Source organism: Equus quagga, chromosome 2 (assembly GCF_021613505.1).
Source record: "Equus quagga isolate Etosha38 chromosome 2, UCLA_HA_Equagga_1.0, whole genome shotgun sequence".
Taxonomy (NCBI): Eukaryota; Metazoa; Chordata; class Mammalia; order Perissodactyla; family Equidae; genus Equus; species Equus quagga.
In genome coordinates this window covers 123,271,065-123,284,051 of record NC_060268.1, presented here as the reverse complement: position 1 = coordinate 123,284,051, position 12,987 = coordinate 123,271,065, and the positions used below count along the sequence as shown (strand labels likewise).

Here is a 12,987-nt window from a genome sequence, read left to right as displayed (position 1 = left end):
AACTTATTCAGCCCCTGTTTAAATTCAGTTGTAAGTGTTCTCCTCCTGATTCCTTAGGTTAATGACGCATCAGCTCTTATCATCTCACTCTTGCTCAAAAGCCCATCCTTCTTCCTACAGAATGCTGCCTAAACTTCTTAAAGTGGCATTTAATGATCTGGCCTAGGTCTACTTTTCCCATCAGTTTCTTCCCTCCCATATAGCAGCTCTGTCATTATACTCCTATTAATTCTTTATTTCTCTTTTTCATTGTTTTTGTCGACACTATAATCCTTTATTTCCCAAACTATGTTCAAAGGCTCCTTGGGTGCTGTAGCAAACCCACATTGGGTCTGTAGGATATTTTAAATTTTCTAGGCAAACAGTGACATCTGTCAGATACAGCATGCACCACTAGCTCCAGGTGTTTCCTTCTTTTTTTTTTTAATTGAGTTACAATCTTGTGTGATTTCAGTTGTACATTAATGTTTGTCATTCATGTTGTAGGTGCACCATTTCACCCTGTGTGCCCACCCCCAACCCCACCTCTCCCCTGGTAGCCACTAATCTGTTCTCTTTGTCCACATCTTTAAATTCCTCATATGAGTGGAGTCATACAGAGATTATCCTTCTCTAACTGGCTTATTTCACTTAACATAATTCCCTCAAGGTCCACCCATGTTGTTGCAAATGGCATGATTTTGTTCTGTTTTGCAGCTGAGTAGTATTCCATTGTATATATATACCACAACTTCTTTATCCATTCATCTGTTGATGGGCACTTAGGTTGCTTCCATGTCTTGGCTATTGTAACTAATGCTGCAGTGAACATTGGGGCACATAGAACTTTTGGAATTGCTGACTTCAAGCTCTTTGGATAGATACCCAGTAGTGGAATGGCTGGATCGTATGGTAGTTCTATTTTTAATTTTTTGAGGAATCTCCATACTGTTTTCCATAGTGGCTGCACTAGTTAGCATTCCTGCCAGCGGTGTATGAGGGTTCCATTCTCTCCACAACCTCTCCAACATTTGTTACTATTAGATTTAGATATTTTTTTCATTCTAATGGGTGTAAAGTGATATCTTGGTGTAGTTTTGCATTTCCCTGATGATCAGCAATGATGAGCATCTTTTCATGTGCCTATTGGCCAGGTGTTTCCGTTTTAACATTAAATTGCTGCATTCTTTTTGGTTGTATCATATACTCTGCAAAACTGGTTTTTGGTAGTTTCTGTGATTAAGAAACAGGTACTGCACAAAAATCAATGTGAAATAGGAAATGAGGGTGGTGATCACCACCTGATTCCAGGGTTTGAGAATTTTGCCGCACGCAACAGGTGCTAAATTGTTACAAAATAATAGTTATTAAGTTGTTTGGAACTGACTACTTAAATGGAATTTCTTTTGCCTTAGGGACACCATGATTAAATTCCTAAGACAGGAAAGGAGGCAAGTACTCTATGCCTCTACTTTCTTTCCAAGTCATAGCCATTTTTGAAAATTATACCCATCGTTCAAAAACTGATTGATAATGTCACCCATTTCTGGGAGCCTTTTCTGATCCCCTCAGCTGCAATTAATCTCCCTCCTGGATGTTTTCTGGTAACATTCTGCCTTTAATATTGCTTTTAAAATTGAATTCAACTAATCCACGTGGGTTTTTTTTGGCACCTGAGCTAACAACTGTTGCCAATCTTTTTTTTTTCTCCTGCTTTTTCTCCCCAAATACCCTGGTATATAGCGGTATATTTTAGTTGTGGGTCCTCCTAGTTGTGGCATGTAGTATGCTCCCTCAACATGACCTGATGAGCCGTGCCATGTCTGCGCCCAGGATCCGAATCGTTGAAACCCTGGGCCACCAGAGTGGAGCGTGCGAACTCAACCACTTAGCCACTGGGCCTGACCCTAATCCACGTATTTATTTGAAGTTACCAATTATGCCTGTGCTTTTCTTGTTCTCCAGTTAGGTGGAGTTATTTATAGTATAGTGAAGCTCTTTCATTTGTATAAAAGTGATCCAACTATAATAGATGAACTGAAGTGCACGTCTTGTTAGTCTATTTCTAATTCTTAAAACATCCTTACAAGATCTTAGATTATATTCTACATTTTATATTTGAAGAAATTGGGATTTGGCAATGTTGATTTCAGTCACTGACATACCTCCTAACCTTTGGCTATTCTATTCTAGTTCCTTTTTCTTTTACTATTGAATATGTGATCAGCTTCTTTTTTTTCTTTTCTTTCTTTCTTTCTTTTTTTTTTTTTTTTGATGAGGAGGATTTGCCCTGAGTTAACATCTGTTGCCAATCTTCCTCTTTTTTTTGCTTGAGGAAGATTAGCCCTCAGCAGCTAACATCTGGGCCAGTCTTGCTCTATTTTATACGTGGATGATCACCATAGCACAGCTGATGAGTGGTGTAGGTCTGTGCCCGGGATCTGAACCCGTGAACCCTGGCCCGTCAAAGCGGAGTGCACCAAACTCAACCGCTACGCCATGGGGCTGGCCCCTAGAATCTGCTTTTTGATATCTTAATAACATTTATGAAAATTTTGCAGACATGGCAGAATTTTCAGACATTTCACAACAGGCAGAGCAGGAATCTGATCTTTCATAGGAAAGAAAGAGATTTTGATTGGTGTTTCACTGAATCTATGAATCAATTTAGGGAGACTTGCTGTCTTAAGAATATTGAGTTTTCTAATCCATAAACATAGTACTATAGCTTTCCATATATGTAGGCTTTTTTTTCCTCACCGAATTTCTGTAGTGTTCTATGTATAGGTCTTGCACATGTTTTCTTAAATTTGTCCCAATGTGTTTCATTTTTTGTTCTATTGTAAATGACGTTTTCTTCATTTTAATTTTCAACTGTTCCCTGATAGTATATAGAATTATATTATACTTTTGTTAATGGATCTTGAATCCTGAGACCTTGATAAACTCACTTTTTAATCCTAGAGCATTTATTTAGATTCCCTATGATCTCATGTATTCCTTAAGCATGCACAGGTTGGTATCCAGCCAAAGCCTCAAGAGTTATTCTGTATGGATTTCAGCTTATTCCACTCTGAAACTCTTTTCCGTAATTGCTAGCCTTCTTTTTCTGCTTTGAACACTTATCTCTGTCCCCTCATTTCAGTGAGAATGCTGGGCTTCTTTGTACCTGCAGCATTTAGTCTGGAAATTGCCTCTTGGCATAGAGCTTGCATGATGGTTTTGTTTTCTAGTTATTGACAGCACAAGAGTAATTCTAGACCCTGCTGCTCCCTCATGGCTGAAGGGGAAGTTAAAGATAGGTGTTTAAGGATATACTATACGTATATAAACAAAGAGAAGCTGGGCCATTTGTTTTAGCTAAAAGAAATATGAAAACATGGTTAAATCTCTTTCCTGGAGAATCTGAAAAAGTAGCAGTTGTGACTTCGTTTTAGGGACACTGTTATTTTCATCTTTTTATCCTCTAGTAGACACCCACTAAATATTTATTGATTGGATGTCAGAATGGTAGGAAATTGGTTAGGTGTTGGTAATGTTGTGTTTGAGAGAAAATTTTAGGACAACTCTAACTTTAACAGAACTCTTAACAAATTAATTTGGAAACTAAAAACGTTGATATTTTTCATCTATTTCAGCTTTCTTAGTTATAACATCTTTACTTACTCAGCTAGATTATTAAGTGCAGTGAACATGGCTTCTATTCCTTTTGTGTATCTACTTTGGCTTACTAAACTTGCATTTTTTAGATTGACTTCTTTGTGAGTGTGTGTGAGGAAGATTGGCCCTGAACTAACATCTGTTGCCAGTCTTCCTCTTTTTGCCCAAGGAAGATTGTCACTGAGATAACATTGTTGCCAATATTCCTCTATTTTATGTGGGATGCTGCCACAGTGGCCTGATGAGTGGTGATGCTAGATCCGCGCCTGGAATCCGAACCTGTGAACCCTGGGCTGCCAAAGCAGAGTGCACGAACTTAACCACTATGCCACTGGGCTAGCCTCTAGATTGACTAACTTTTGAGTGGAAATAACTGATCAAAAATAAGGTTCTCACATTTTGTTCAGTGTCCTGGTATGCTAATATCAGAAATAGCCAGAGTGTTAACCATTGTGATGAAATTTTCAATAGTGGAATTATAACAAAACCTGCTGAATATCTGTATTATTTGTCCATTTTTGTCTTGCAGGTATAAGGAATATTGATTCATAATCAAGATATTTCAATTCATTTAAATACCAATTATGGAAGTATTATAAGTCAAATTTAAGCCTGGTAGTGAGCTGATATAGCCCCCTTTTCAGATTATAGTTTGAATATGTAAAGTTTGATTATGATGACTGAATCACTTTGATTATGATGAATGATCACTGAATGGTTTTCTATTATTTTGATAGCATATTAAGTTATTTAAATAATCATAGTAAAATTTGTTGTTGGCTTGTTTTTTCTACATAAAAGAAACATAGCTGATTATTTAACCCTCCTTTCTACATGACTAAAAGTAATTTATAGAACAATACATATTCTCTGCTGTTAAATTTATACTTTCCCTAAGTCTAGTTTAAAGTATTTAAAATCTGTTAGGCATTAATATTGATGCATTTTAAGATATTAACTGCTTGAGGTGATTTACTCATTTTAATAAATGGATTGATAGTATCCAAGATTGAATAAATTAATTTCAAATTATTACTAGTCTTTAAATGGAATGATTGATTTCGTTATAATATCTTTGACCCACTCTTTAATTTTGAAAATTTCCTTACAGAAAAAGTAGAAAGAATAGTAAAATGAACTTCCCTATACCCTGCATACATAGATCTACCAGTTGTTAAAATTTTAACACATTTGCTTCTCTTTCTTTGTATTAATTAATTAATTAATTAATTAATTCATCCAAACCATTTTGAAGTATTTATCCTCTGTTTGAGAAATTTAGAATTGATACAGTACTATTTTCTGATATAAGTATTCCAATTTCAACCATTATTCTACTAGTGTCCTTTATAGCTGTTTGATTTTATTCTTTTTTTTTTTTTTTTTTTTTTAAGATTTCTTTTTTCCTTTTTCTCCCAAAGCCCCCCGGTACATAGTTGTGTATTTTTAGTTGTGGGTCCTTCTAGTCGTGGCATGTGGAATGCTCCCTCAGCATCGCTTGATGAGCAGTGCTATGTCCACACCCAGGATTTGAACCCATGAAACCCTGGGCCGCCACAGCAGAGAGCTCGAGCTTAACCACTTGGCCACAGGGCCGGCCCCATGATTTTGTTCTTAATCCAAGACCCAGTAAGGATTACACAGTGTGTGTATTTGTCATATTCATTAATTTGCTTTGATCTACAACAATATTTCCACCTTTTTTAGGGGGGTTGTGGGATGTCTTTCTAGGCATTTCCTTCTTTTGAGAGTCCAAGCCAGTTACTTATAAAATATGCCATAATCTGGACTTACCTGATTGTGTCATCATGATTAGATTCAGGTTAAACATTTTTGACAAGAATACTATATAAAAGTGATACTTCGTATTTCTCATTGCATCATAGCAGGAGGCATATAATGTCAGCATCTTCAGTAAGGGAAGAAACTAAGTTAAATCATTTGATTGAGATAGTCTCCCTCAAATTTCTTGCTTGGAACATTCTTCCTTTGCCCCATTCCATATTTGTATTGTCCTTCTCCTATCCTGCAAGCCTAGTTCACAGCAGTGCAAGCCTGCTTCCCAGCGACATCAACTTTATGTCCATTTCACTGTCCTACAATAGACGCAAAATAATTTTACCCAATGTCGTTACCAACAATAAACCTACTATTAAAGTTCAAGACTTTTTTGTTTTTGTTCCTTGTATTAGTAGGTTGAAAAGTTAACAGTATGTTGAAAAGTTGTTTGTATTGTTTTCTTTGTGGTTATGTCGCAATTTGATATTTTCTTTGATTTCTTTGCTTCTATTGTATTAAACTTTACCACTTTTAATTGAATTTGAAATTTAAATTGAATTTCGTTTTCAAAAAAGTAAAATTTTAACATTTGAAAAGTCAAGTTCATGTGAAGTATTACATTCAGAGAAGTCTTTCTTCTTCCCTATTTCTGTATTCCATTCCTTGCCACCCACCCTTATAGAAAACAATTTTAATTTTTGGTTTATTTTTCCTATGTTTCCTTTTGTAGAAGAACCAAATTTAAAATTACATGTAAATTCTAAAAGAATATGTGTATATACTAAAAGAATATATGTTCTTAATTCTTTCTTAAGCCATATACACTCATACACACTTTTGAACCCTGCTCTTTTTTATTTTTTACTTGACAAAATATCCTGGCAATTACTCCATATAGATGGATGATTCCATACAGCTTTTCCTTTTTCTTTTTTGTTTTAAATTGCTGTGTGGTATACCACAGAATGGATTTATCATAGTTTATTCAACCAGTCTTATACGGATGGACATTTAGGTCGTTCCCAACATTTTCCTATTACAAATAATGTCTCAAAGAATACGTATACATGTGTTGTTTTACATTTGTGGACATGTATCTTCAGGATAAATCTCTAGAAGTCAGATTGCTAGATCATCAGATGGTTACTGTATCTTTATCTTATGGTTTTCTCTCTGCTACCTTCTGTTTCTCTCCTCATTCCTTTAACTCTCAAATATACATGCATTTCTTTTATACTCCAAATATTTGAGAATATGATAAGATTTTATTGTCTTTTGACTTTGTATTTTGCTAACTATAAGTGTTAGAAACAAAATCGATGGTGGCTTTAGGATAGCTAATAGAAGTTTTAGAAACCTCAGGAATTTGAACTAATTATGAAAGATAACATTTCATATCAGTGAAAAGTATGCATTTTAAAAGAAATCCACTGTCACTAATTTATGGCAAAGAAATTAAATTTTATGAGACTAATGAAATGATAAGATTAGAATTGAAATTTTTAACACTTTATTTCTGAATTTTTAAAACAATTTATTAGACATGAGCATAGTTTAGCTTAACTTATATATGAATTACTACAAGTATGACAATAATAGTGACAACCACTGCTAATATATATTATCTGGGCTTTTAATGACAATGCTATACTACTTCTATTGGGACTCACTATTATTTTCCTATATCAAGCCAGCATTGACGTAAGGTCTTTGTGAGTTTAGATTCTGAGCTCTTAACCGCTATGCTCTGTTTCTCTCCCTGAAAGTAGTATAATAACATTTTATGTGGTGGTTATATTAGATTTATTATTCTAATACAGGGTTGGAATTCCATTCATAACTGCCACAGCTTCTAAGCATCCCTTTTATGCCACCATCTATGGCAGAATACTGAACTATGTGTTCTATTTTTCTGACCCATTAATATTATTTATGTTCCTATTTTTCAGTGGATGATTCAGCAACCACACAAAGCAGCAACATTTTTTGGATGCATCGGAATAGATAAATTTGGGGAGATCCTGAAGAAAAAAACTGCTGAAGTCCATGTGGATGCTCATTATTATGAACAGAATGAGCAACCAACAGGAACCTGTGCTGTGTGCATCACTGATGACAACAGGTCAGTGTAATTCCAAGGGAAGCCCTGTACTAATTGGCTTTTTAAACACTGGTAAAATCTGAATTCCAATCTGAATTTGGAATTTAGACCTCATGTTTATAATTGCTTTTAATATTTAATAAACTCTTCTTCCTTGTATCATTTTTTCTTATTTTAAAAAAATTTCCTTTGTTGAACCTGCTGTTGTCTTCATGAGGCATATGAGAATGAAATTTTTGAGATTGTCTAGTCTAATCTCTACTTTTATAATTAGGATCAGAAAAGGAAAGCATTTTATTCAATGTCTTGTGGCTAGTTTCTTGCCAAACTGGCATTAGAAAGAATGTTCTTTTCACCATATCCTGAGAGTAGAATATTCGAATACATATATACATATTTCTTTTTGTTTTAAAGATTGGCACCTGAGCTAACGTGGCCTGGTGAGCGGTGCCATGTCTGTGTGCAGTATCTGAACCAGTGAAACCCTGGGCCACTGAAGTGGGGCGCATGAACTTAACCACTCGGCCATGGGGCCAGTCCCTACATATGTATTTTTTAACATATATGAAATACTACATTATATCTAGTCTCATATGAATTAGGACATCTAAAGCATTTTTGGCAAATAGTCATCCATCCATATTAAAAAACTTCAGTCCTGAGTAATGCACTTCTCAAGAAGCAGCCCATTACATTTCTCTACAACTTTGCTTATTAGAGAATTCTTCTGTATATGAATTTGAACTATATCTCTCAGGGCCTTCCATGCATTGGTTGTATTTTTGCTTTTTGCAGCTACATGGAGATTTTCCTTCAATACATTCATGTGTTGCTAACAGCATTTTTACCATATTGCTCATCAGCATAGGCTTTTTTCTCCTTTGCAAAGGAAAAATAAAGTAACTTTCCTAGCTATTATATTGTTAGAATCACCAAAGATTTTCTCTTTTTAAATAGAGATTCACTAAAATTTTGTATTCCTCATAGCTGGAAATATTTAGTCTGTCCTCCTGTATTCCCTGTCTCCCTTCTTTTCCCTCCTTTCTATTTGCTTCTTTGTCTTCCTTTCTTAATCTCCTCCGTTTTTTCTCCTCCCCTTGCTCCATTCCCCTTTCTTACTCCTTTTATTTTTGCTCACTCCTTGACCTCCAGCAAACGTGAATGTATGTTAAGGATCTGACAGTATTCTGGGCAGTAGTCATTAAATAACTAAAATTTAACTTAAAAAAACAGAGTGCCAAACCCATTTTTAATCCTTTCCTGTAACTTTATTTTGTGTGTGTAGGAGAATTTAAAGTTTCAATAAATAAAACCATCCGTTGTTCAAACATATTTGAAATATACTTGTTTAGACCTTTCTCCTTTTTCAGTTTTTCTAAAACCAACTTTTATGTGCAGGTGCGAAGTTTTCTCATTAGTCAGAAATGGGTCAAGTTTTGCCTCTGATACCACTCAGGCTAGAGTAAAATTGCTAACTTGTTTTTATATGGTAAATTGCTATTTTAAAGAACTGTTATGATAATATTAGGTCTCCCAGATGCCAGCAGCTTAATTTATATACTAATCTGCCTATAATGATCAGTTTTTGTTTGTTTGTTTTCTAAAGATTGGCACCTGAACTAACATCTGTTGCCAATCTTTTTTTCTTTTTTCTCTTCTTCTCCCCAAAGCCCCCCAGTACATAACCGTATATTCTAGTTGTAGGCTTTGCTATGTGGGATGCCGCCTCACCATGGCTTGATGAGCAGTGCTAGGTCCACACCCAGGATCCGAACTGGCAAAACCCCGGGCTGCTGAAGCAGAACGAGCAAACTTAACCACTCAGCCATGGGGCTGGCCCCTATAATGATCAGTTTTGTTCAGATGATATTGGAAGTCAAAAACTGGAAGTCACGGTCTAACTCATTGTCCAAATTGTGGAACCTCAGAAAATTGGATAAATTGTTTTAGATAGGTCTGGTAACTCTTACTGCCACTATCCAAAACTCGAGAATCAAAGAATTTGGATAATATAATCTTCCCAATCCACGTTCTCATTCTCCAAATGTATCTAAATACATTTGGAAGGTAAGAATATGTGTATCTTTCTTTTGGAGAAGTTATGTAGTTTCCTATCGAAGAGTAGTTTTGGTATCGAAATTGAGTTTAGTAGCTGATACTGGAAATGTTTGCTTTTATTTAGTAACCATTTTTGTAAAAATTTTACTAAAGTCTTGATTACTAAAATATTTTTTATAAATTAGGCCTAATTATTCTAAAGTATGTAACAGTTATTTTTTCATATGAATTTATCAATGTGTGTGTTACTCTTATTTTCATTCATTTAATTGAATATAAACAGATGTATCCTTCAGTAGTCGGTTGGCATGTGGATGAGTTTTGGAAGAGAATCGATCTATTTTTTTCTTAACAGAGAAACCAGCTATATTACCAAATTCTCAATTGATGAGATGATATATTTGGATTTTTTAAAATCATAACTGTGAGCATTTGATTAGCAAAATGAAAAATTGGCAAGTTATTTTCTAGTTTGAGTCAGAATGATGAGGGAAAGATTTTTGGTTTTGTTTTTTTTGAAGATTGGTTACCTGAGCTAACATCTGTTGCCAATCTTTTTTTTTTTTCCTTCTTCTCCCCAAAGCCCCCCAGTAAATAGTGCATATTCTAGTTGTAGGTCATTCTACTTCCTCTATGTAGGATGCTGCCCCAGCATGGCCTGATCAGCAGTGTCATATCTGCGCCCAAGATCCAAACCCGTGAAACCCCAGGCCACCGAAGTGGAGCACACGAACTTAACCACTCATCCCTGGGGCTGGCCCCAGGAAAGTGTTTTATTAATTTGTTTGTAATGTAAATAATTATTTTATTAAGTTTAACTGTTGGGCAATAATGAAAAGCTCTATGTGACACTTGCAGCAGATTTTAAATGCAGTATCCTCCTTAGATCTTTTAGTTGTAAAACTGAACCAGCACAGGGAGTTTTCAACTATAGAAACTACTTTAAATTTATTCCAGTCCTTAAAATGTAATGATTTGCAAATTAATTCCTCATAGTAAATACAGTCTACATTTATATGTGTGTTTTGTGAAATTAATCCCATACTTGATTTCTAAAGTATTAGACTAAATAATAAATGTACAGCATGTTGATACTTAAAAATGAAGTTTTTACTAGCATATATATATATTTTTTTCTGCGTAACAGCATGGTAGCATATTTCTTAACTGCATTTTGAACTATTAATATGTAGAAAGTAGATAGTCGTATCATGTTAGTTTCAAAATGTAACTTAAATGCCAGGTTCTCAAAATACCACATCGTATTTAGGACATGTATTAACATCTCTGTTTTTCTCAAAGGCCACATAGAAGTTTCAAAAAGTTCCCAAAACAAAATTAATTTTATATATATTTATTATAGTCAATATACAGCAAAATTTGCAAAAATAATGTTAATTGACAAGTTTGGCAACAGTGTAAGTAAAACCTATGCTTTTTGTTGTTGTTGTAGGTCCCTTGTAGCTAATCTTGCTGCTGCCAATTGTTATAAAAAGGAAAAACATCTTGATATGGAGAAAAACTGGATGTTGGTTGAAAAAGCAAGAGTTTATTACATAGCGGTAAGTATTTACCTAATTCAAACTTTTGGTACATATTACATAGCAGTAAGTATTTACTTAATTCAAATTTTTGTTACGTATTTACTCTATAAATTATAGTTGTTAGTTGATGTAAATTTTTAAATAGTTGTCCATTACTTGTCCTGCAAATTCTTTCTTCTTTTTTTTTGAGGAGATTGTCCCTGAGCTAACATCTGTTGCCAATCTTCCTCTTGTTTTTTTTCTCCCCAAAGCCCCAATACATAATTGTATATCCTAGTTGTAGGTCATTCTAGTTCTTCTGTGTGGGATGCTGCCACACTATGGCTTGATGAGCGGTGCGTAGGTCCGTGCTCAGGATCTGAACCGGCAAACCCTGTGCTGCCAAAGTGGAGTGTGGGAACTTAACCACTCAGCCATGAGGCCAGCCCTTATCCTGCGAATTATTTGTTTTTCTCAAAGCATGTGTTAGGTTCACCATTACAAATACAGAACGGACATATGATCACTGTATGGTAACATAGTTTGTATTATTTACCTTCAAGTCTACCTCTTTTTGGATATGTTATACATAGATTTTTCTTTAACAAGTACTGTCAAATTCTGTATTAAATCAGTTTCTTAAGATCTTTTGAGGTAATTCTGCAAATTTACATTTTATATTTTTAGGCTACTTGTTATTAATGATGCATGCATTGTGTCGGAAAATATTAGTGGTATAAATATTCACTGCAAACAGTTTGAGCTTATTTGCCTAAAAAATCTTAATTGCTGTTTATTCCATAGTAATTACCATTTAAATTAACATTTTAGAAACATTGATCAGGACAAATCTCTTAAATCTGAGAACAAGGGCAATATGTAATTTGAATTATTGTCTTATGACATAAAAATAATTGGTTAAGAATTTATTTCTAAAATAAGACTGTACTAAAAATCCTCCTGAATTAATCACCCATTGAATACCTTGTGTTTATTTAATATGAGTTGACCATGTCTGGTCACAAATAAGTAGATACCTATGAAAAATTAAAAGCACCTCATATGCATATAATCTATGGTTTTGATATAACAGCTGCTGCCATTCACTACCTGAGCTGTGAAACAGCTGGTGCTGGTGAGACGTGTAAAAGATTGATTATCCAGTAGGAACATGTTTGTTGAGAATCTAATTATTTCTTTCAGTCTAGTGTTAATATTTCCTACAGCATGTTTATGTGCACTGCTGTAGGCTTTACAAGGTTGTTATTGATTCCTCTGTATAGGAAATCCTACCTCTTTATAACTGTCACATAAATGCTTACATCGAGAGGATTATGTAGAAGAAAGTCACGTTACCTCCTCTGCCAGTGTGTGAGAAAACATTTCAAAAACTAAAAATTTTTCCTTCTTGATTACCTTCTATTTTATTTTATTTCTCCAAATGATCTGATTTTTTGGTTAATGTCTTGTTAATCTCTTTGTTAATGTTTTGTAGTTTGATTCTTTAGCAGGGATCTATGTGCTATTTCAAACTATCTTACATCTGTAAGTCTGAATTTCAAAGAGCACATGGTTTAAAATTTGAAATTATTTATATTATTTATATTGACTGAAATTATGACAGTATATTATGATACTGCAAGTTTAGTTTGAGTAGATATATATCTATGCTTATTTAAACAAATCAGGTGGACTCCTCCACACTTTCAGATTCTATAGGGTCAGCAGTCCTCTCATCTCATCAGCATTAACTACTGAGGTTTAATAAGTTGAAATTCTGAGAGCTCTTTAGGTATATAAAAAGTTCTTGATCTAAGGAAGCAACTCAGTATATCTGTTCAATGAAGTTCCACAATTAAGACATCTGTTTGAATTATGTAAAATATC

General features: G+C 34.4%; 1 protein-coding gene across 3 annotated transcripts in view; it reads left to right on the top strand.

The window, feature by feature from the left end:
- ADK (adenosine kinase) overlaps positions 1 to 12,987 on the top strand; it is a 536,863-nt gene that overhangs the window by 250,975 nt on the left and 272,901 nt on the right. For all 3 annotated transcript variants that reach the window (XM_046652329.1, XM_046652331.1, XM_046652330.1), the window contains 2 exons: positions 7,368 to 7,540; positions 11,031 to 11,139. In XM_046652329.1, the coding sequence (XP_046508285.1) occupies positions 7,368 to 7,540; positions 11,031 to 11,139 (282 nt within the window). The remainder of the gene's footprint in view (positions 1 to 7,367; positions 7,541 to 11,030; positions 11,140 to 12,987) is intronic.